The sequence below is a fragment of the Corylus avellana genome, chromosome 1, assembly GCF_965113065.1.
Source record: "Corylus avellana chromosome 1, dhCorAvel1.hap1.2, whole genome shotgun sequence".
NCBI lineage: Eukaryota > Viridiplantae > Streptophyta > Magnoliopsida > Fagales > Betulaceae > Corylus > Corylus avellana.
Genome location: NC_142490.1, coordinates 589,393 through 613,084, shown reverse-complemented (window position 1 = coordinate 613,084; position 23,692 = coordinate 589,393). Strand labels below are relative to the sequence as shown.

Genomic DNA, 23,692 nt, shown 5'->3' with positions numbered 1-23,692 from the left:
ATTTAAGAAAAAATTGCAAATTACTTTATAGTTTAAAGGGGATAATTAAAAATGATATGACCAATAATAGTTAAATATTTATACGAGTATCATGAGGGGGCTAAAAAAAGACAAAAGCCCGACCACTCCAGGAGGCTACAAAAGCAGCAAGAAAGCTCCACACATGTGAACCGTTCATAACGCTTATCATGATGACTGGCATTCGCGATTCGCATCAGGTAGTCTTGCTTTTCTCTTCTTGAAAGCTGAGACTATAAGAAACGCAGCCGTTCGAGCAGCCGCCCCCACAATAGACAGCTTTCTCTCTCTCTCTCTCTCTTTCTTTTTGCTTTCTAGTTTCTTTATATCACTGCCACCGCTTTCTCTCCATTTCTCTCTTATGGTTGCTAGACTGAGTGTCACGGGGCAAATTTTTCGCACCAAACAAGCCACGTGATGGCCCTTAGCAAAGCACCAAGCAGTGCCAAGGCAGCCAACACACCAACAGAGGTTAGGGAAGGGTAATCACAACACAACAGAATTTTACAGGAGCAACACCTCCCAACTTTTACACTCAACCAAACCGAATGTACAAAGACAATGACCAGGGCCCTTGCAACACAATGGAACCCTTAGCCACAATATGAACTCAGCCACCAAGGCTTACAATAGGAAATCACATGCACTCATGTTTCCTCACAGCAGCTCCCTCACAAGACTCCTTCACAATGTAGCTTCCAGCTTTTTTGAATGAGAGCCCCAGCAGCCCTCTTATAGCCACCAGGAGGGAGAGCTTTGCTGCTGTGGGCTGCCACCTGGCTGCAGCCCACAGCATGGTGCAACAAGGTCACTTCCAGCAGCAACCTGCCACCTGGATCGTGCTCCCTGGTCCATTTGAATTCGCTCACTGCCCTTGCTTTGCTTGCTGCCCCAAGGCAGCCCTTGCAGGCACACTTGCAAGCATGGTAGCACACCATGCTGCCCACTGTAGCAGGCCATCATCAGGCAAGGGGCTTGGCCAGCGCCCCACACAAGCCCACTGCCACACTCAAGCTTGTTCTAGCATCCCAGCTCCACTGCAAGGTCATCATTGAACCATGGCATAGCAGGTTCTCTCCAGCAGGGCAAGGCAGGGGCGCCATGTGGCTGGTGCAGCAAGCCACACCATGCCTTAGTCAAACAGCACCATAACTTGGACAGGGCAGTGCCACCACGTGGCCACTGCCTGCAGGCACTTCTCCAGCATTTCTCAAGGACATCTTGGGCGCCATGTGGCCCCTCTCAGCAGCACACAGCACCATGGTCAGACAGACAAGCATACAAAGGGCCTGGGCCACGCCCAGCCCACTCACACAAGCCATCCCAGCACCCATGCGCCCCACAGCAGCTCTTGGGCCATCAGTAGCATGCCCAAGCACCTTGACAATGCATGGGCCATCGCCCAACCAAACAATCAGCAGGGCTGGAACAAATCCAACCTTCATCTTAGCCCAAAGCATGCCTCCCTCATGCCAGGGCATGGTGGTCAGCAAGGGTGTTTGGCAAACCCAAGCTGCCACCATGACAGCCATGTCACGGCTGTGACAAACCACCCCCACCAGATGAAGTCGACGCCCTCGTCAACTGGGTGGCTAGATACTCTAGGACTTTGTCCTCAAACTGCCATAGGGTGGTGTCCCTTTCCCATGTTGCCTCTGAGATGGGTGAGCCTCTCCACTGAACCAGATAAAATGTTCTCCAATTCTTCTTGTGTTGGCCCTCCCTTTTGTGGTCCAAAATTTTCTCCACTTTCTGTTCAAACTCCTTCTGAACATTGGGTGGTGCTCTTCTTGGTTTACCACGGCTTGGCTCCTCAACATCTTCATGGTATGGCTTGAGGAGACTCACATGGAAGGTGGGATGCACCTTCAATCTTTCAGGCAGCTTCAATCGATAGGCAACATTGCCTACTCTTTTTACCACCTCAAAGGGACCATCATACTTGGGCATCAGCCCCTTGTGGATCACTCCCCTTCGAAATTTCCTCAGAATTTTGTGGGGTAGCTTCAGCATCACCTTGTCCCCAACAGAAAACTCCAAGTGTCGCCGCTTCTCATCGGCAAACTTCTTCATACGTTTCTGAGCTTTGGCCAAACTGTCCTTGGCATGTTCCAGCAACTCTTGCCTTTCTCTAACAAATCTGAAGGCAGCAGGACATCTTCCTCCTGTTTTTTGTGCTGCAACTTCATGAGGGGCCAAGGGTTGATGGCCAAAAACCAGCTCAGATGGACTCATCCCAGTTGCAGAGGACTTGTTCAAGTTGTATGCAAACTGGGCAACGTCCAACAATTCCAACCAATTTTTCTGGTTTGTTGAAGCATAATGCCTCAAGTAGTCTTCAAGCAAAGCATTGACCCTTTCTGTCTGCCCATCTGTTTGAGGGTGATAGCCAGTAGAGAACTTCAATTCTGACCCCATCATGTTGAACAAGGCAGTCCAAAACCGCCCAGTAAACCTGGGATCTCTATCACTCACAATGTCTTCAGGCAGCCCAAAGATCTTCACTACTTGGGCAAAGAATAGCTTGGCAGCCAACTCAGCAGGGCAGCTTGCTGGCACTGCAATAAAGACTGCATACTTTGAGAATCTGTCCACAACCACCATCACAGCATTCATCCCTTCCACAGCAGGGAAACCCCCAACGAAATCCATGGAAACTGAGGCCCAAGGCCTGTCTGGAACAGGGAGAGGTTGCAGCAGGCCAGCTTCCCTCCTTTGCTCCCCCTTGTCCTGTTGGCACACCAGACAAGTCTTCACATACAGCTCCACTTCTTCCCCTAGGCGAGGCCAGTAATAAGCTCTGGACAGAAGAGCAAACATCCTTTCCCTCCCAGGATGCCCAGCCCATTTGGAGTCATGAGACTCCTTCAATAGTTCACGCCGTATGGCACCAGCAGGGACATATAATCGATGGCCTTTGGCATACAACAAGCCATCTTCCAGCCAATACCGACGAACAATACCTTGCTTGACTGATTCTGCTAGCTTCAAATAAGCATTATCAGTCTTTGCTGCCTCCTTGATTCTGTCCAAGAAGTTGGACTCAATTCTGGACAAAGCAGCAACCACCTCATCAGCATGCTTGCGGCTCAATGCATCAGCAACCTGGTTGTGTTTGCCAGGTTTGTGTACCCACACAAAGTCATACTCTTGTAAAAACTCCTGCCATCGAGCCTGCTTTGCTGACAACTTCTTTTGAGTTTGAAAGAAGGTGTTGGCAGCATTGTCGGTGCGAACCACAAACTTGGTTCCCAGCAAGTATACTCTCCATACTAGCAAACAATGAACAACAGCCAGCATTTCTTTCTCATGGGCAGAATACCTCTGCTCAGCCTCCTTCAACTTTCTGCTCTCATAGGCAACTGGATGCCCTTCTTGCACCAACACACCCCCAATGGCTCTATCTGAGGCATCAGTGTGTACTTCGAATGGTAGTTCAAAGTCAGGCAGGTGCAGGACAGGTTCACTTGCAACAGCAGCTTTCAACTTGTCGAAGGCGGCCTGGCATTGATCTGTCCAACGCCACTGCCTATCTTTCTTCAGCAGGTCAGTGAGGGGAGCTGCCTTCTTTGAATAGGCAGCAATGAACTTTCTGTAATAGTTGGCCAGCCCAAGGAACGAGCGCAATCCCGACACTGTCTTGGGTGGTGACCAGTCTTGGATGGCCTTCACCTTGCCTTCATCCATTAATATCTTCCCTGCACTGATTTTGTGGCCTAGGAACAGAATCTCCCTGCGAGCAAACTCACACTTCTCTTTCTTTACATAAAGAGAGTTCTCCCTCAACCGAGTTAGAACCAACCTTAGATGGCTTAAATGATTAACAAAAGACTCACTGTATACCACAATGTCATCAAGATAGACAACCACAAATTTATCTATGTAATCATAAAAGACATCATTCATAAGGTTGCAAAAGGTAGCAGGGGCATTGGTGAGGCCAAAAGGCATCACAAGAAATTCAAAAGAGCCATACCGAGTTACACAGGTTGTCTTGGGCTCATCCCCCTCTGCAATTCTCACTTGCCAATAACCAGAACGCAAGTCCAGCTTGGTGTAGTAGGATGCCCTGCTCAATCGATCGAAGAGGTCTTGGATAAGGGGCACAGGGTATTTGTTCTTCACTGTAACCTTGTTCAAAGCCCTATAATCCACACACATTCGAAGCGATCCATCCTTCTTCTTTTGGAAGAGCACTGGGGCACCATAGGGAGCTTTGGAGGGCTGGATGAAACCTGTTTCCAGCAACTCAGTAAGCTGCCTCTGCAATTCTGCCAACTCTTTTGGCGACATTCTGTATGGTGCACGAGCAGGTGGTGTTGAACCAGGCAGCAACTCAATTCTATGGTCAACATTTCGTCTAGGAGGAAGAGTTTTGGGCAACTCAGGAGGCATGACATCCTCAAACTCTTCCAACAAACTCAGCACCTGTTCTGGTGCATCCACACACGACTCCTCCTTGACTTCTCTCAAAGCAGCCAAGTAAGTAACATCTCCTCTTCTCAGGCCATGTTTGAGTTGCATGGCTGAGAGGGCACCATCCTTACTACTGCCATGGGGAGGTGGTGCCTCCTTAATGGCCTTCACATAGCAAGGGTGTGCCTTGTCCATGATCAACATTCCCCTCAAAAAGGGCATGGGTGCTGCCTCAGCCAGCACAAAGAACTCATTTCCAAGAATAATATCAAAATCATCCAAGGGAACCACAAGAAAGTTTACCTCTCCTGTCCACTCTCCGACCTTCAAGGAGACTGCATGAGCAATACCCACCACTGGCTGGGCTTCTGAGTTCACTGCCTTCAGCTTGCTTGGGCACTTGCTCAGCTTTAGCCCCAACCTAGTTATCATGCGTGCTGCCACGAAGTTGTGTGTAGCCCCTGTGTCTAGCATGGCCATGGACTTTGAGGAGTTGGCCTCCACAGGAACATACATTAGCACAGTAGATGGTTCTGCCTTTAGAGCATTCAACCGCATCTGGAGGGGGTTCATTCGAGCTTGAAATTCCCCACCCCCAGCTTCTGGACCTTCCTCTGTGACTAGAGCATTCAGCTTCTCCTTCTTTGGGCAATCCCTTGCCCTATGGGGACCATTGCATATGAAGCAACCAAGATTGTTCTTGTTGGGCTGCGGTTTGTCAACAACCCTGCCCTTGCCCTTCTCGGTTTTCCCCTTGAACTTGGGCTTCTCATTGCCCATCTTCTTCTTACCCTTGTCTTTCGACTTAGGTTTAGGTTTCTCCCCATCTTCTTTGCTCTGTCGAAAATCAACCAAGGCATCAGCAGCAGCCATGGCAGATGGGAGGTCACGTACCCCCTGCCTTCTTAGCTCAAGTTGAGCCCACACTTGTAATCCTGATGTGAAATTGTATAGTTTGTCGGCCTCCGACATGTCTCTGATATCCAGCATCAAAGAACTAAACTGTTTCACATACTCCCTTACTGAGGTTGTGTGCTTCAACTTCTTGAGGGAGTCCCTTGCAACCCATGCAGTGTTGCAAGGAAGAAACTGATCTCTCAGCTCCTTTCGAAGTGCTTCCCAGTTGGTGATCTTTGGCCTACCAGAATCGTCATCTTCCCTGGTACGCCACCATAGCTTTGCATCGCCATCCAGATACATGGTGGTGATGGTGACACGTTCTGTTTCTGGAATACGAGCAGCCCGAAAATACTGCTCCATATCCCATAGGAAGTTTTCCAACTCCTTAGCACTTCTAGCACCCCCAAAGGGCTTAGGTTCTGGAACCTTCAGCTTGGCCGTGGCCTCCCCACCAGTAGGTAAGCCACGAATAGCCCTTTTGAGAATGTCTAAATCAGCATCAAAGCGGGCTGAAAACCCTTTGATATCATCTTGCATGGACTCGATCTCTTCACCCATACCTTCAAACCGGTGAGCTGCAAGGTCAGCTTGCTCCTCAGCTCTTTCTTCCAACCGTTGCAAGGCCCTTGCACTATGGGCATCAAGGGACGACTGCAAGTCTGAGATAGACTTCTGAGCAGCAGCCAACTGCTCCATAATAGTAGTGGAGGAGGACTCCTCCGCAGGAACACCTAGCAAGGCTTCAAGCCTGGCTACTCTTTCCCGCAAGTCTTGTGTAGAGCCACCTGCCATGACCCCAACCGTGCTCTGATACCAATTGTCACGGGGCAAATTTTTCGCACCAAACAAGCCACGTGATGGCCCTTAGCAAAGCACCAAGCAGTGCCAAGGCAGCCAACACACCAACAGAGGTTAGGGAAGGGTAATCACAACACAACAGAATTTTACAGGAGCAACACCTCCCAACTTTTACACTCAACCAAACCGAATGTACAAAGACAATGACCAGGGCCCTTGCAACACAATGGAACCCTTAGCCACAATATGAACTCAGCCACCAAGGCTTACAATAGGAAATCACATGCACTCATGTTTCCTCACAGCAGCTCCCTCACAAGACTCCTTCACAATGTAGCTTCCAGCTTTTTTGAATGAGAGCCCCAGCAGCCCTCTTATAGCCACCAGGAGGGAGAGCTTTGCTGCTGTGGGCTGCCACCTGGCTGCAGCCCACAGCATGGTGCAACAAGGTCACTTCCAGCAGCAACCTGCCACCTGGATCGTGCTCCCTGGTCCATTTGAATTCGCTCACTGCCCTTGCTTTGCTTGCTGCCCCAAGGCAGCCCTTGCAGGCACACTTGCAAGCATGGTAGCACACCATGCTGCCCACTGTAGCAGGCCATCATCAGGCAAGGGGCTTGGCCAGCGCCCCACACAAGCCCACTGCCACACTCAAGCTTGTTCTAGCATCCCAGCTCCACTGCAAGGTCATCATTGAACCATGGCATAGCAGGTTCTCTCCAGCAGGGCAAGGCAGGGGCGCCATGTGGCTGGTGCAGCAAGCCACACCATGCCTTAGTCAAACAGCACCATAACTTGGACAGGGCAGTGCCACCACGTGGCCACTGCCTGCAGGCACTTCTCCAGCATTTCTCAAGGACATCTTGGGCGCCATGTGGCCCCTCTCAGCAGCACACAGCACCATGGTCAGACAGACAAGCATACAAAGGGCCTGGGCCACGCCCAGCCCACTCACACAAGCCATCCCAGCACCCATGCGCCCCACAGCAGCTCTTGGGCCATCAGTAGCATGCCCAAGCACCTTGACAATGCATGGGCCATCGCCCAACCAAACAATCAGCAGGGCTGGAACAAATCCAACCTTCATCTTAGCCCAAAGCATGCCTCCCTCATGCCAGGGCATGGTGGTCAGCAAGGGTGTTTGGCAAACCCAAGCTGCCACCATGACAGCCATGTCACGGCTGTGACACTGAGACTGTAGAGGCCGTGTAGCTCTGCTTCTCATGGCTTGCCTGAGCGATGAGAGCTGGGTTACTCTTCCCAAAATGCTCTCGGAGCGCCTTTCTCTTAGAGGGGACCGGGATGAGGAGGAAAAGAAGAGCTTTGTTGATTCCAAGACTACCCAGTACCGGTTAGAGAAGGTTTTCCCGCTTTATGCAATGGGGATTTCGAGGCCTGACTCGGACTCTGTTTTGTCCGCTGGCAATTTGGGTGACCCGGTTTCTGACCCTATTTGGGACGCTGTGACAGAGGAGGCAAAGTTGGAGGTACACACTACTACTCCAATACTTCTATGAAAATTTCTTATTATTTTTTCCTTTGTTGGATTGTGAGTGATGGGTTTTCAATGTTTAAGAAATTGGATGTTTAGTTTTTTTATTTTTTTTATTGGTTGTTGTGTAGGATTGATGTTACTTAGAAACTAACTTTGATGGGTACAGGAAGTGTCTTTTTAAGGTTGTCAGTTGGTTATGCATATGTTTGACTTTGTCTTGGGATGACTTCAGGTTGAGTTTTATGGTACTTATATATATAACCGAACCATGGGTAGTGAAATTTCATGTATTGGGGTAATAGCAGTGGCTTTCAGTGCATTTAATAATGGGTAGTGTGAAAATTGAAATCTTACTTATCAGGGTCAACTTATTTGGTGCCTAGTCAGATTATGGAAACACATACAAGCATATAAATAATTTGGATTTGGAACAGTGTTTTGTTTAATCCATCCTCCTATGTTCGTCGCCACACATAATTGCAGGCAGAAAAGGAGCCGATTTTGAGTAGCTTCTTGTATGCCAGTATATTGTCACATGATTGCTTAGAGCAAGCCTTGGGGTTTGTTCTTGCCAATCGACTGCAGAATCCTACACTCTTGGCGACCCAACTGATGGATATATTCTGTAATGTGATATTGCATGACACAGGCATTCAACGTTCGATCCGCCTAGATATGCAGGTAAATCGGTGTTCCAAAGAGTATGAGTGATCTTTGTTATGGAATAGCCAAATACGTGTTAATGTTTGGAAATCTTCTTTCTACAGGCATTTAAAGACCGGGATCCTGCTTGTTTGTCATATTGCTCAGTTCTGTTGTATCTTAAGGTACTTTTGGCAAAAACCTTTTTATTTTGTTGTTGCCATATATATATTGATCTTGGTTGTAAGACTATGTTAATGACAAAAGGTAGTTAATTATTTATGCTTTGTGATATAAAGAAAAGAAACATTACATGATCAGAATTAAAATATAATATGGTCCCCACCTTCCCTCCACCCCAAAAATGAATAGATAATTTGGTAACTACTGTTTCAATGCGATCAATTATGATGATGTGCCTTGTCAAATTCATATGATTGGTTGTTGGTAAGTTGTTCCATTAGTAACCAAGAAAAAGGGTAATCTGTTTCAATAGGCTGTCCATATCATCAGTTAGCTTGTGTTTTAGATGGATGGATGTGTGTTTAAACATCATTTTAGTTTGACTGTTTCACTCAAAATTGTTTCTCAGAAAGTGGGTGGACGTGGTAGCCATCATTCTCTCTCCCACTCCCTCCAAAAATAAATAAAAAACCAAAGTGCATCCTTGACGTTGTGAGCCATGCTTTATTGCAGGGATATCATTCTTTGCAAGTGTATCGAGTAGCACATGCATTGTGGAGCCAAGGACGCAAAGTATTGGCCTTGGCATTACAAAGCCGAATCAGTGAGGTAGTTTTATACTTTCTTGTATAATCCTTGACAAGTTCTTTATCAACAAAAAAGTGGAAAGGATGATCCCTGAAGAGCATAACTACCTCTCTCCCTCTTTGTTTTCTATCACCACTTAATTGTCAACCGTTTTTTCTCCTCAGGTTTTTGGAGTGGACATACATCCAGGTATGCTCATTTGTAGTTGTTACAGTTTCTATTCTAATTCTCTAAACCTTCCGATATTGAGGCGGGCAAGAACAAGACTGGTATTATTTAAATGTAAAGGGATGTTAAGGTTTTGGACACGTTGTTGAATATGGCTTAGATATATTTTTGGAAACATATTTGTGTTATTGTTTCCACCAAAAATTTTGATGAAAAGATATGGTGGATATTGACTACTTGAAGGTTTATGTACAAAACTTGATTCTTCTGCAGAAAGATGGTTGTTAACTAGAGAATTTACATCTATTTGAGATAATGAAGGTCATTTCTCTATTTTTTTTTATGATTCTGTACAGCTGCAAAAATTGGAGAGGGAATATTATTGGATCATGGAACAGGTGTGGTTATTGGTGAAACTGCAGTTGTAGGAAACAGAGTTTCATTGATGCATGTAAGTCAATTTCAATCTCTGTTGTGTTCCCATTATTTGATGGATGGGTTGTTTAGTTATCATTGTTTCAAGCCGCCAAATACTTTGAAACACATTACTAGATTTTCTTTTTCTACTTGTTTCGTTTGTTTGTTTGTTTAATTTCTAAACAATTATTTCATCAGAACTTCTGGGTGAGAATTGGAACATAAAAGAAGGTAAATAAGCTTTAATTTTTCACATATAGAAATGTCTTCTTTGGGTGACTTCTTTAGTATATTGAAGCTTGAAATGAATAATGAAGACTTTGTAGGTGCTGTTAGGTGTTTTGCTGATACTGTTTTGACAGTATTTTTGTTGCTTTCAGCTTTAGCTGCGGTGTTTCTGTATTGTGTTGTGTGTTAATAAAGTTCTTATTCATAATAATAATAAAAAAGAGTAATGAAGACTTTCTGATAATACTGTTGATAATTAAGAAGTTCTAAATTTGGAGTTTTTTTTTTTTTGTTTGGTTATGAAATCATGGCCATTATGTTGGTTTTGTCAAGAAAATATGAGAATTTCTTTATCAGGGGAAATGTCAGAAATTTCAAAATCCCCAAAATTTTTACTTTGTTCGTATTAAATTGCATTCTTTGAATTTCCTGAGTTACTTTAAATTTCATTTTGCATCTAAATTCTAGCAGAAAATCAAATTAGTCTTCGTCATATCATTGTATCTTCATATGTCTTTGTATATACTTTGGAAATTGCATTTCCAGATTATGTTATGATTATTGCAGAAAAATGTTTTGACAGGGTGTGACTTTAGGAGGAACAGGGAAAGAAGTCGGAGATCGTCATCCAAAAGTAGGTGAAGGTGCACTAATTGGAGCCAGTGTAACTATACTTGGGAATATAAAAATAGGTAAAGGTGCAATGGTAGCTGCTGGTTCCCTTGTGTTAAAAGACATCCCTCCGCACAGGTAGAAAGTCATTTCTCATTTTCGGCACGTCATTTTTGTAATCATTCTATTTTCATGTCATTAGTTTTGAAATAATAGTTAAGGGACATTCCTCTTCTTTTTTGGTTCACAAGCATGGTGGCAGGCATACCAGCAAAAGTGATAGGATATGTAGCTGAGCAAGATCCATCATTGACAATGAAGCATGGTATGTAGTGTATATGAATAAAGCCTACAAATAAGGCTTTTTTATATTTTTTATTATTCCTTTTAGCCTGGAACTTGCATTCATTTTCTGCATTTAATCAGAGAACAAGGATCTATCACATGAAAAACATAGAAATCTTTATCAAGGCATTAGATTGGTACAACAAAAAGGTCGCCCGGGCAAAAGGTGGACTTCATAGTATTCCTAATTTCTCTATAGCAATTTAGGATGAGAAACTGACCACTGGATCTATTTTTGAACCACATCAAGCTTGAGTTCAAATATCCAGATTTTATGACCTTGAATTTTTCTAAAATTAATCTTTTTTGTTCTCAAATTTAGCAGATTAGCTATAAACTTTTTGGTAAGTACCTCTCTCATATCATTCATTATCATGCTTGTTGCTCTGTGCAGATGCTACCAAAGAATTTTTCCAACATGTGGCTGTTAATTCTAAAGATGGAAGATCAACTGGTTAGCGCTTCGCATCGTCTTTTCTTGGTTCAGAAACTTTAAAAATCAATCAAATCATAGACTTTGCTTTTTCCATGTGTTCTCTGAGCTCTGTTGGTTTTATGATATAAGTCTTGGAATCTCAATAGGAGTATGCAACTGTTAATTTCAGGAGCTCAGGATCGTGAAAAGAAATGATCAAGGCACCTAAGAGATGCGGCTATTGTCAAGGCTCAAATCTCCTCTGCCAATGCCAATCCAAAAGCAATTCATTTGACTCTTGTGGGAAAATGGTTGTCATATTCAGGATGTTAAATTCAACAAAAACATTGAAATATTTTTCCAGGGTAGCTGTGGAATGTCATTAGTCATTTATTATCCCTTGTAATCTATGCTGGCATATTGCAAAATTCAACAGATCTTAAAATGAATCTTGTTCTGTTTCATAAAAAGACTTGTCATGTCCCAAACCCCACAAGGGCATTGTGTATGTTTTAACCATCCATTATGACAAACTTATATAAAAGAGAGTAATGTCAGAAACCATATTTTTATCCTATTATGTTGATGTGACAAAGTAAATTTATATTTGTTAAAAAAAAAAAAAAAAATTAAGGGCAAATTTGTAGTATCATGTCAACAGAGTGATAGTGGGATAAAAGTGTGGCTCGTACCATTACTATATATAAAATGCATTTTCAAATACTGAATACTCTCCATTATGGTAAATGATCAATCATTTGCTTTGTCAAAATCTTCCAAAAGTAAGTTGGAATGGTGTGAACTTCCACAAGATACCTATAAGAAGCAAATTGAGGTCCCTGCTTGCAATTCTATTGATTCAGGATGTTCATTCAAAATGAATGGTCTAGATTGAGCCATGTTAGCAATAAAGTAATAAAACAAAACAAAAAAGATTAAAGGATGAAGGATTGGTCGGCCACCTTGAACTTGGTTCACACTAACATAAAATCAACCCACCAAAAGGTGAGGAGGCAATCGGCCTACTCCAACCACACCTTTGAAGGGCCGACCATCTCTTTAAGAGTGAGGAAATGGTCAGCAACTCTCTTATTATTAGCCATCCATTAGCTTATTTAATTTTTTTTTTTTCATTATTTTATTATTGGTAGACTCTCAATTGTAGGGGATTTTAATGCATACCTATAAACATGGCATGTCATGAATATAATGGCTTTTTAAATCAGATTCTGTGAAAACAAAGATGATATGCTCCATGGTCAAGCTTAATAATTGCACTTTATGAATTGTTGTGAACCAGAATCCTCAAAAAGAACATTCGGATCTTTTTTGTGGTGGGGATGAAGGTGACCAAGCACTGAAGGGATCCAAATTGGCTTTGATAATTGACCAACTGGGTCCTCCTGAATTATGATTTTTTTTTTTCTTTTTCTGACTTGCTACTTGGCCATTCACTTGCAAAATGCAATTTGTTAAATTATCAATTATTTTAAAATTTTAAGTTGATAAAAATAAGAAATTTAATTGTTTAATTAATAATAAAAATAAGAAATTTCTGAGGCAAGGAATCAGTCAGAAATGGAGTAAACTAAATCTTATTCTATTGTTAATAATAATAATAATAATAATAATAATAAATCTATACTCAGAATATGATTATTTTAAGACAAATATAAGTCACAAAATTAAGGAATTACAAAGGATGTTTATCACTTTCAAAAGAAGAAAGCAGAGAGTTATGGAGGAAAAAAGGATTTGGAGGACAATTTTTTTTCCAAACTGAGTTGGAGAATCAACTTAAAGTCTATTAAAATGACATACATCTTTAGCAAAATGTGAATCATTTCAATATGAAATAGGGTTCGGAAAATGACATTTTTTAAAAAAAAATTGGGTTGGAGGATCAATTCAATTTACTAAACTGACGTATATCTTTAAAGTATGTGATTCTTACGTGTATTTTTAATGAGTTAACTAAGCATGTGATTTATATGCCTTAAAAATTTATTATGAGAATCACCATGCTAGGACAAATCTCAATCTAATAAACTAATTGAGAGAATCTTTTCAAGCCAATTTAAAGGAAAATTGTTGTCCTTTAAAGAAAGGAAAATGCTAGGTGTTCTTCTAGTGTTCTCCTTGTGTCCTCCTAACTGAGATGTGGCTTTTAAAATTATTGTTGAATTTGAGATTATCATTATTGACTTTTAATCTATTAGTGATTTTAAAAGTCACATCATAATTAAGAGGATTCCAAGAGAACACTAAAAAAACATCTAACATTTTCCTTAAAAAAAAGATACGACTGAATCCAACTTGGACCATGACAGAATCCACTATTTAATGCAAGAAATAGTGGGCCAAAATTTTTTGGATGACTATAGTGGCCCAAAATTGGGCTCCCAAAATACCAATTGCAAAGAAGTGTCGGCCTAGTTACCCTCGTTGGCCCAAAAAGTTTAAAATTACTGAAGCACCCTGGTCAAAGCGAAGTATTCCATATGGCGGAGTCGGAGCCATCTCTAAGCCATGGTTCCCTGTTAGAGAAACACAGCAAAAACGACACCGTTTCCAAGCTCGCTTGCCCTTGCTAGCGTGAGAATTTAGATCCAACCAAACATCGGCGATTTCAGCAACTGGAAACGCTTAGCTCTCAGCCTGAATTGAATCGCCGGTGTTTGGGTTCATAGAAGGTACCGTCATTGCGAAACCTTTAAATATAACTCTCGATTTGGCCAATTCCCGTTACAATTTTCGAAAATTGTACTATCATTAGCATTTTACATATATTGTCGTTTCAAATCAAATGATTCGTGTTCTGAACCTGAAATCTGATGGATTTTCAAGCTGTCCTAGGATTCAGTTATAATGAGATCCACTTAATTGTTGTTATTTTTAGTAGTATAGTTGTACTAAGATAAATGGGATATAGTGGGTCAATTTGCTCAATTCAGTAGCAGAACTAAGCAATGCCTTCAATAAGCATGTGGAATTTCATTGCATTATCTGTGGACGCATATGGCCTATGATGATGCTTTCGATAAATTGTAGATAATGAGAGAGAGAGAGAAATTGAAGTCCTGGTTGTGTTATGAGTTTCTGAATTTGAATTTCTACTGTTATCAGTTGGAAAGGCTGAAAATGAAGCATTATGCTTAGGCTGGTTACCCGTCTACTTGCTTCCAACTCATGATAATTCGAATATGAGATATTGTGTTCTTTAATAAGGTCCACGATTGATTAAGTACTTTTCTGGGCTTGTTTGGATTGCTTTACTTCAATGGGATCTAGCTAGTAATGATTTATATTTTCAAGGGACCATCTTGCATTGGTTTGTATATCATCAATGTTTATCTCCTTTCATAAGCAGTATAATGTGTATGTGATATGTTGCAGCTGATGCGGACAGAAGAGTGAAATTGAAAAGTGAAAAGATGGCAGCCGAAGGAGGTCATATGGCTGGAGTGTTGGAAATTCATACAGAAGATGCTTTAAAACCTGAGAAACAGCTGTCCGACACAAATTACATGAGCAATGGAAATATTGCCGTGGAAAATGGGTTGCCTGATGTTTACCCGTGTTCGGATGATAGCTATGATCAGTTGGTTCAAATGGTTACTGAACTAAAATTTCAGAATGAATTCTTGAAGTGTCAATTTGAGGGTTTGAAAAATCTTCAATTGGAAGAGAGTGTATCTAACCAACAAACAACAGCAAGTGAGACAGATGGTGGGGAGTCTGAAAATGTGAAAGAACTTCGTGAAAGGATAGAATCTTTGGAGAAAGAGCTTCTGGAGGAAAAACAGACAAGGGGTGCAGCAGAAGAGGCTTTGAAGCATCTTACATCGGCATACTCAGAGGCAGATGCAAAAGCCCAAGAGCTCTCTGCAAAGCTTGCTGAAGGTCAGGTTTTATCTGTTTGCTTTTTAAGTATTTCATCTATATGATAAGACTTGTTAAATATATTTGTTGCCAAGTGGTGGAGCGGATGTACTTGTACAAGTTTGTTTGTACTTGTATCCGTCCTCTATTAAAAAAAAATTCAATTGATAAAATGGATTCTCTTCGTTAAATGTTTAGATACTGGTTCTGCTTCTAAAAAATGATCATTTAGAGCTGGAGATTGGAGACTTAGGAATGGTTTTCCTTGTCCGCATCTCAAGAAAATTTGTAATTGCACATTCACTAAAGTCTCAGAGTCTTACCTCTATAGAACATTTCTTAGTCTGAATGCATAGCATGGTTTCTTTGCGTAGCTGAACAGAAGTTGGATCAAGAAATAAAAGAGCGTGAAGAGAAGTACTCTGAACTTGACTCAAAATTTAACAGGCTTCACAAACGAGCAAAACAACGCATACAGGATGTTCAAAAGGTACGTGGTCTTTGACTTCTTTCTGCCTTAGCTTGCTATTTTATGATTCTGTTTACCTTGCTATTTTTTAAAATGAATTTTTAATGACCCACATGTTATTGAATGTTAAAATTCCAAGTCAGTTATTTGGTTGTCTTTTTTTTTCTTTCACAAATTTGGGATGCGTGCATGTTCAGACCGATCATCTTTGGGAAACTTTTAGTTAAGCCCATCCTTAAAAAAAAACTCTACTATGACCTTGCTCTTGAAACAGCATCTTCTTGGGGACTATATGTTTCCTGTGATATTTTAACATTACTCATGTTATTTTGGTATCAAGGTTAAGTGTCTTATCTAAATTCCAAAAGTTTCTACAGAAATGGTGCCATTATTTGGTTATGGGCAATATTTACTGGCATAAAATGTTATTGAGGTTTAGCCTGTGTAAGATTTTGTTTTGTGAAAGTATTTCTCTTTGGCCTAGAATACTTTTCTAGTAAATATTTCATTAAAATAGATAGACCCCAAGAAACTGATATAAAGGATTAAGAGTTCATGCATTTATTTTAATTGGTACTGTAGGCAATTTTTGGAGGAGTGACATAATGGCTGCTACAAAACATTTGGTCTGAAACTGATAGTTGTCACCGAGTTGCCTTTACATGAAAAGAATGAACAATTAACTTGGTCAAGGGCCAAATATAATGCTGGATATATTTTACATTAAATTTTATATTCCACTTCTTTTATGTTGTTAGCCTTTTATTTAAAAAATAGTCATGTTTGCTCTGAAATCAAGTTCAGATGTTACTTGATTTGTCATTTTCAGGAAAAAGATGATCTTGAGGCCCGGTTTCGTGAACTGAGTGAAACTGCTGAGCGAGCATCGTCCCAACAGTCAGCATTGCAGCAAGAGCTGGAGCGGACACGGCAACAAGCAAATGATGCATTAAAAGCAATGGATGCTGAGAGGCAACAATTAAGGAGTACAAACAATAAGTAAAATCTCTAATTAACTGTTTATTTGAGTTGAGAAACTTGTGTATCTTTTTGTCGACATGTGAGACGTGTGTGGGATGGGACAAACAATAGTATCATTTGTTTAGGCAACATTGAGGATTTAAATTTTTCTGTTTACTGTCCTGTTTTCATTCTTTTCATAATTGTAACTTTGTCCTTGAAATCTAGACTCCGAGACACCATCGAGGAATTGCGACGATCATTGCAACCAAAAGAGAGCGCTCTTGAGGCTTTGCAACAGTCGCTATTGGAGAAGGACCAGGTATGCATATCATTGAAAAGGATGAAATTTGGCTTCCAAAACTTTGCTTTTCCTGGATATAGAACCCCCTTCATTTTCATGTGTGTTTATGCATGTGGAAGAATCTACCATATATATGTCTTTGTTTATGGTTGTTTGTATGTATACTTTGGTTACTATTCTTGTTTTGTCCAGATAATGGATGCTCTGAGGGTATATTTTCAGTTTAATTTTTGAAATGTACAAGCGTTTTATACCGCCTCACTATTAAGGTTTAATTTTTACTACATCAATTATTTGATCAAGTGTAAAATTCTTGGTGACTTCATTAGCAAACTTCTGATGATGACAATTAAATCACAGTAACGTAACAAGTTATTTTGACGAATTATTATTACTGGGCTCTTCCTTGTTGAAATTTTTCTAGCATCATTATGCCTTTACTGTTGCAGTTACAAAAAAAAATTGATGTCTTAACTTGCTTATGCCCTAGATGTTGGAAGACATGCGGGGATTATTACAAGCTGCAGATGAAAAAAGGCAAGCTTCACTAGCTGAGCTCTCCGCTAAACATCAGAAGGTAAATTTTCATTAAGATGGTTCAAATGTGGTTCCTAAATTTAACATCAAGAACTTTTGTGGTTTTTCACACAGCTGTGTTATGCAAGTTGTAGTGCTCTAGCTTCAGAACTATCTCTGTTTTTTTCAGAATTTGGAGAGTTTGGAAGCCCAACTTGCTGATGCATTATCTGATAGAAGCAAAGCAACTGAAACTATTTCTTCACTACAGGTAAGAGTTATTCATATGAGGTTCATTCTTTTATATGCTCTAGTGTAAATGGCCCCTTCTCCCCTCGTAAGAACAGGGTGGAGGCTGAGGTTGTGGTTGTTTTCTTGTTCCAACTTTCTTGGTTAACTTCTAGGGATGCAACAACACTCAACTAATTAAGATGACACTTTTCCAGTTTTTTAAATGAATAGATTTTCTAAACAAAGTGTTGGGAGTTTAACATTATTAATGTGTGTGTGTGTGTGTGTGTGTGTGTGTGTAAGGGCATGAATAATTGCTTTTAGAGTAAGGAAATAATATAGGGCACTGCTGCATTTTGAATCTTAATCTTTTTTTTTTTAGAGTCAATTGCTTATTTTTATAGCCTAATGGTACTGTATGACTTAGAAATTTTCTCGTGATGAGTTGGACTAAGGATTGGAAATATATTGCCAGGTGCTAGTTGCAGAGAAAGAGTCTAAGATTGCAGAGATGGATGCTGCTTCAACTGGTGAAGCAGCTCGGCTTAGAGCTTCTATGGAAACTGTAAAGGGAGAGCTTGCTCACCTGAAACATGAGCATGTATGAGTCAAACATTAAGAATGAGTACAATTTTTATCTTCAATTGCATGAAAGGTCTTTGAGACGTGTATATTAGTAATTGAGAGATGATCACAAGTTTTGGCTTTCAATTTGTGCTTCTTTAAGAAGGGGTGGGCTTCCATTAAAATGAAAGGAATCAGAAGAAAAGAGTTGTATACTTGACAATTTATTTCGGGATAAAACTTTGTGGATTGTATTGTGACCTTCTCATTTATATAGCTAGTTACATGCTTATGTATTTTCATTTCTATACTCATATGTAATGCATCAGGAGAAAGAAAAGGAGAGCTGGGAAGCTGACTCCCGGGCACTAAAAGCTAAACTGGAAATTTCCGAGAGTAATTGCATACGTGCAGAAATTGAAGCAGCTAAAATGAGAAGTATATTTGCATCCATTATTGAAATTTTGTCAAATTACATATATATATATGAAAATGATATTCATTCTTTTCTTATTTGGCAGGTCAGCTAGAATCTGAGGTGTCTGTACAAGCCCGGATGCTAAATACTAGAGATGCTGAGTTAGTGGCTGCCAAGGAGGAGGTGTCAAATTATTCTTACTTCCATCTGTGATTTCTGAAAATCATTCTATATAGCCCCTGATGTTTCAGTGTTTTTGCTATCATACCTTCAAAGTTTAAAAATTTACAATGTTACCTGCTAACTTCTGGAAAGAGCTCATAGTGAGAAAACCATCTTGGTAGCATTTTTGTATCATAATCTCCTGTTCCAGAGGATAGTATTCATCCATCTTGTTGATGTTGTGCTTTAACAGAAGGGGAATAAGTGTTGATGCATTATGAATATTGCTCTACGTCATTTATATCTTAGAGCTAATTGCTTGCATATTCAAATTTGTTTGCTTCTGCCTGAAAGCATTTGTTTCTAACTTTGGTCTAAAAATATTATAGAAACTAGTCTCGTTTACTCAGGCCTTGAAACACTGATACCCGACCATCCCCCTTAACTATAGTGGTGATGGCCTTTTGACTTCTATTGTTATTAGGAGTTAGCAATGGAAATTTTTGGAGAAAGATACTGAAAGGCACGAGGGAGAAGATTTATTTTTTTGGAGATGCTGGAACTCATCTAGGGAAATTATGCACCTATTTTCAATGGTTATCAATTAACTAATGGAATATTTGGTGGTTCATGGCTTTGTAGTTCAGTAAACCATGTACCTTTTCCCATGAGGAACATGTAATTACACTCACACACACGTGTGCCGAAGAGCATGTTCTTTGCTTATCTAACTCTGATATTACTGCTCTTTCACGCGAAGTTGCATATTTTTAATAATTTCATGTCTATTGCCTGACCTCAAATCTTCCTCTTTCTCAATATAAATTTTGCAGATCAGCCGCCTTGAAAGTGAGTTTGCTTCCTACAAGGTTCGTGCTCATGCACTTCTCCAAAAGAAGGATGCAGAGGTAGCTGCAGCTAAGGACTCTGAACAACTTAAAGTTCTTGAGGAAGCACTAAAGGTACATGCTCGTAGTTTCCTTTTATCTTATAATATGAAGGAAAGACATGGGTCATTATAGATATGTTAAAACCACTGGCATTTCTTTGTCCTGTAGGAGGCTGAAAAAGAAGTATCATCTGTATCTGCAGAAAGGGATAGGGCCCTTCAAGATCTTCAGGGTGCTTTGGCTAATCATGTTAAAGAACTCAAAGAAAGGTGATTAATAATGCTGATAATGTCATGTTGGCTCTCTCTCTCTCTCTCTCTCTCTCATTGCTTTGTTTTATATGGAATTTGAAGTAAACTAGTAGAGTTGAGCGCAGTTTCTGTATTTTATATGGGAAATTTTCCTTAGTTTATCTGTTGATAATTCTTGTATAAAATTATTTTACAAAGCATCAGGTAAATGAGCAGCACATGATGTGTGTGAAAAGGACATGCTGGTTTATGCTAATCAGGCTGTTATTATTATTATTATAATTGTGATTAGAACACCTATTCATTAATATGTTATATTTGTTTTTGTTTTGAAGCTCCCTCATTTGAAATTCTAAGTTACCAGTATTTGTTGCAATAAAATGTATTGACTTTCGGAGAAGTGCAAATAACTCTTCTTTGACTCTTCAATTCAACATTTATTCCAGAGATTTGCTCCTTGACAATGCCGAGCAGCAGATTAAGAGCTTAGAAGTGAAGTTTGTTTCTGCTAATGCTAGCCACCAATCAGATAAGGAAGCATGGGAAATGAACCTCCAAAATTTAGAAGAAACATGGCGAAGTAAGACATCCATGCTAAGTCAAATAATGATGATTCTTACTTTCTTTTCCTGCGTCTTTGTCCAATCCATAGATGCATATCAATTGAGCATTTTTATAAGGTTACATTAATAATTTTACAGTCAGATGCGAGGCACTACAGGCTCAAAATGAAGCATCCTCTGGCCAGGATATACAAAAAGAACTAGATGAACTCAAACTACGTTATAAAAGATTGAAGGTACCTTGTATGTTGTTGTTTGGGGCTTGGGTTAATTGTTAGCATGATCTTGTGTTAATTGGATGCTTAAACTTGTAGGAAGAGCACGATTCATTTCGTGATCTTGCTGATAGAATGATTGAGGAGAAGGACAAAGAAATCTCTAAACTTCTTGATGATAATAAGAATCTTCATCGATCTATGGAATCAAGACCAACTGTATGTTCCTTCTTTTGTGTTCTTCAATATTTGTAAAATTTCACCTGATACTTATACTTTCCCATGACATGGTTTTCTATATTTCCAGTCCTTTCTCTGACATGGTGATTAATAATCTCAGGTTGATCACAATAATAATTACGACGCAGGTATGAAGCCATTCTTGGTACCACTTGTTGGCATCTGTATTAGTTAGATAAAAGTTGAAAGCTTTTCTGGATAGCAAACTAAACTGTTGGTTGGCTGCTGAGGTCCTAACGTATCCTTTTTCTCAAACTGGTATTATCAGCCACGCAAAAGCAGGATGCACAGAATTTGAGCACTTCTGCAGCAGAACAGCAGATTCTGGTATAAACACATCTTCTCTCGAAAATTCCATTCTCATGTAAAAATGTACTTTGTGGAGTCTCCAAAGGCATTTAGTTACAATAGCTTTAGCAGGTAGCCACTCATTTATTGACAACAGTTTTAGCAGGTAGCCACTTATGTCATAGAGAAGGACAGATTTATGTGCCTGAATAAATGAGCTGGTGTAGATAAAAACCCACACTAACTGGAAACTTTTTATTTTTCTCCAATTTGTATGCCAATCTTGTGCTCCTGATATTTCCCCTCAAACCTCTCTTGCTTCTACCTAGGCTTGCTTTATATCTTTATGAACTTTTGTATGTGTCAGTTAATTGAAGTTTTTGTGGATAATGTTCAAGGACCCATTAGTTATACTCTGAAGAATGATGGGTATCCCTGTAGCCTTTATTGTTCAACATGTTAGTGCCAGTTCACTTTTTCAATGGAGATAGACAATTCACCTTGAGACTCCTCTCATTTACGCAAAGTTTTCTTTAATACGAGGGGATGCTTGATAATTGGTATATCTTTGAAATAATTTGTCTCGTGCATTGCATGCGAGTAGAAGGTTGAGGAACCATCCAAATGTTTGGGTGATGATTTTTCCTTTGAAACTCAGATTTTAGCAAGGCAGCAAGCTCAGAGAGAGGAAGAGCTAGCACAGTCGCAAAGGCACATTTTAGCACTTCAAGTATGTCATATGAAGTCTAAATATCAAATTCTTTTTTCCCCACAGTTCAGTTTCTGATTTTTGTTTCAATTCAGGAGGAAATTGAGGAGCTTGAACGTGAGAATCGTCTCCATAGCCAACAGGTGTACAGTTGTCTGAACTTTTGCATATTTCAATTGTTTGTTCACTTAATGTTAAAAGCGAAGAAATGCTGGCTATCAGGAAACATTTCCATGAAAATGTTAGGTTGATGAATGACCATTGAATTGAATGTTTATGAATATGTGTGTGGTGGTGTACTAAGATTATTCACCCATGTGCCACAAAACCAAGGACTACTCGTATATGAAGTGTTTTCATAAAATTGCATTCTGCTTTTTTTGTAGGAAGTGGGGGGGAGGGGGATGAGGGCTTACCTTAGTACATCAGATTATTTATTAGTTTATAATACAATTTTGAACATAATAAGTGCAGGAAGCCATGCTGAAGACCGAGCTTCGCAATATGGAAAGAGCACAGAAGAGGGAAGGGGTAGATATGACGTATTTGAAAAATGTTGTCTTAAAGCTTCTTGAAACAGGTAATATCTACAAAAGAGTAGTTGTTACAATCGCAAAACTAATTGTTGAAGTCTACTCCCTTTTCTTGATGAAGTATCTAGATATTAATGATATCAGAAAACTTTGGTTCTTATAATTATCATGACATTTTAACAAAACAGGTGAAGTGGAGGCTCTATTACCCGTGATTGGGATGCTTCTTCAATTTAGTCCTCAAGAGGTAAAACTCCAGTTTTTACTTGATGCTCCATTTTTATTGGGTATTCAGATTTAAGTCATGGTCTCCATCTTTATTGTGGATATTGAAACAAGTTATGGTAAGCTGATGACCTTAACATTGCATATGGATACTTGTCTAGCATGCGAAGATGGTATAGCCTAGGGCCATAAAGGAGCATTACAAGTAATCAATCTGAACCTGTCATTCCACTTGGTTTCCTTGGGAGAAAACTTGACTAAAACTTCAGAAGAGCATTTAAATCAGATGAGCAAGAACTAAATGGCCAATTTGTTGACCTTTTGTAAGTCGTGTATGTCATGTCTAACAGTTTCAAGTGATGATGCTGCATTGCTAGAATGTGAATCAAGTAGATATTAGAAACTGTTCTTAAAAATGTCAATGATGTTCGATACAACATCTTCAACTGCCTGTTAATTACTGCATCTTGAATGCAAATGCAGATTCTAAAGTGTCAGCAAGCATATCGCGCCTCTACAGATGTTCCACCAAACCCAGCGAGCGATACTTCAGCCTCTGCTCGCTCTCTTTTCTCAAGATTCTCATTTTCTTAACAGTGGGGTAAGTAGTCAGAGGATTATCCGCAACTGCAACTCAGCTGCAATGATGTTGTCTGCTCGCATGCAGATAGGAAAGTGCAGGTTTGGCCTCCGTAAATGTTGTATTCTTTTTGTGACACCATATTGTTGCATAATGAGGTTCTGATATTGTAAAGAACAATTAGAAGAGAGAATGACATACATCAAATATCAAGTGAGGGAGGACAAATATTTTGAGTGCTTACTTACTCTTTCTGGAAGAAGTCCTGAAGCCAGACAATTTTTTTTTGTTCGCCTCCTTTTTTCTTTCTTCTCACAGTTCGATGTTTTTCTTTCTTTTCAGAATTCAATGTAAAGTATACGTGAGAATGATATTATTGAGAAACAATGCAATTCCCAGAGAACCTAATAATACAAATGGGATAAGGACTACCCCTCTCTCTCTCTCTCTCTCTCTCTCTGCGTGCA

At 40.2% G+C, this 23,692-nt stretch overlaps 2 protein-coding genes across 2 annotated transcripts; both read left to right on the top strand.

Moving 5' to 3' along the window:
• Window positions 1–7,317: 7,317 nt before the first annotated feature.
• On the top strand, window positions 7,318–11,674 carry ATSERAT3;1 (Trimeric LpxA-like enzymes superfamily protein). Its single transcript, XM_059584184.2, is given in 11 exon segments — window positions 7,318–7,619; window positions 8,111–8,308; window positions 8,395–8,454; window positions 8,966–9,061; window positions 9,205–9,229; window positions 9,565–9,659; window positions 10,437–10,603; window positions 10,717–10,790; window positions 11,205–11,264; window positions 11,416–11,432; window positions 11,434–11,674. Coding segments are annotated over 11 exon segments (1,077 nt in total). The 5' UTR covers window positions 7,318–7,355; the 3' UTR covers window positions 11,455–11,674.
• A 2,055-nt stretch (window positions 11,675–13,729) lies between these two features.
• On the top strand, window positions 13,730–23,656 carry ATGRIP (Golgi-localized GRIP domain-containing protein). The gene is made up of 22 exons (XM_088511456.1): window positions 13,730–13,918; window positions 14,622–15,128; window positions 15,482–15,597; window positions 16,406–16,575; window positions 16,765–16,858; window positions 17,331–17,417; window positions 17,547–17,627; window positions 18,063–18,188; window positions 18,481–18,589; window positions 18,673–18,752; window positions 19,565–19,693; window positions 19,790–19,890; window positions 20,319–20,452; window positions 20,574–20,671; window positions 20,750–20,869; window positions 20,991–21,018; window positions 21,159–21,217; window positions 21,837–21,908; window positions 21,983–22,030; window positions 22,362–22,467; window positions 22,609–22,667; window positions 23,129–23,656. Exons 2-22 carry the CDS (start codon window positions 14,660–14,662, stop codon window positions 23,237–23,239), a joined length of 2,397 nt encoding a protein of 798 aa, XP_088367582.1. The 5' UTR covers window positions 13,730–13,918; window positions 14,622–14,659; the 3' UTR covers window positions 23,240–23,656.
• Window positions 23,657–23,692: the final 36 nt, after the last annotated feature.

Bases quoted from the DNA above. Each gene is read 5' to 3' on its own strand.
- ATGRIP (XM_088511456.1), top strand. From the start codon at position 14,660: ATGGCAGCCGAAGGAGGTCATATGGCTGGAGTGTTGGAAATTCATACA. The intron at 21,019-21,158 runs GTATGAAGCCAT...TGGTATTATCAG, and splicing joins CAATAATAATTACGACGCAG to CCACGCAAAAGCAGGATGCA. The intron at 21,218-21,836 runs GTATAAACACAT...TTTGAAACTCAG, and splicing joins CAGCAGAACAGCAGATTCTG to ATTTTAGCAAGGCAGCAAGC.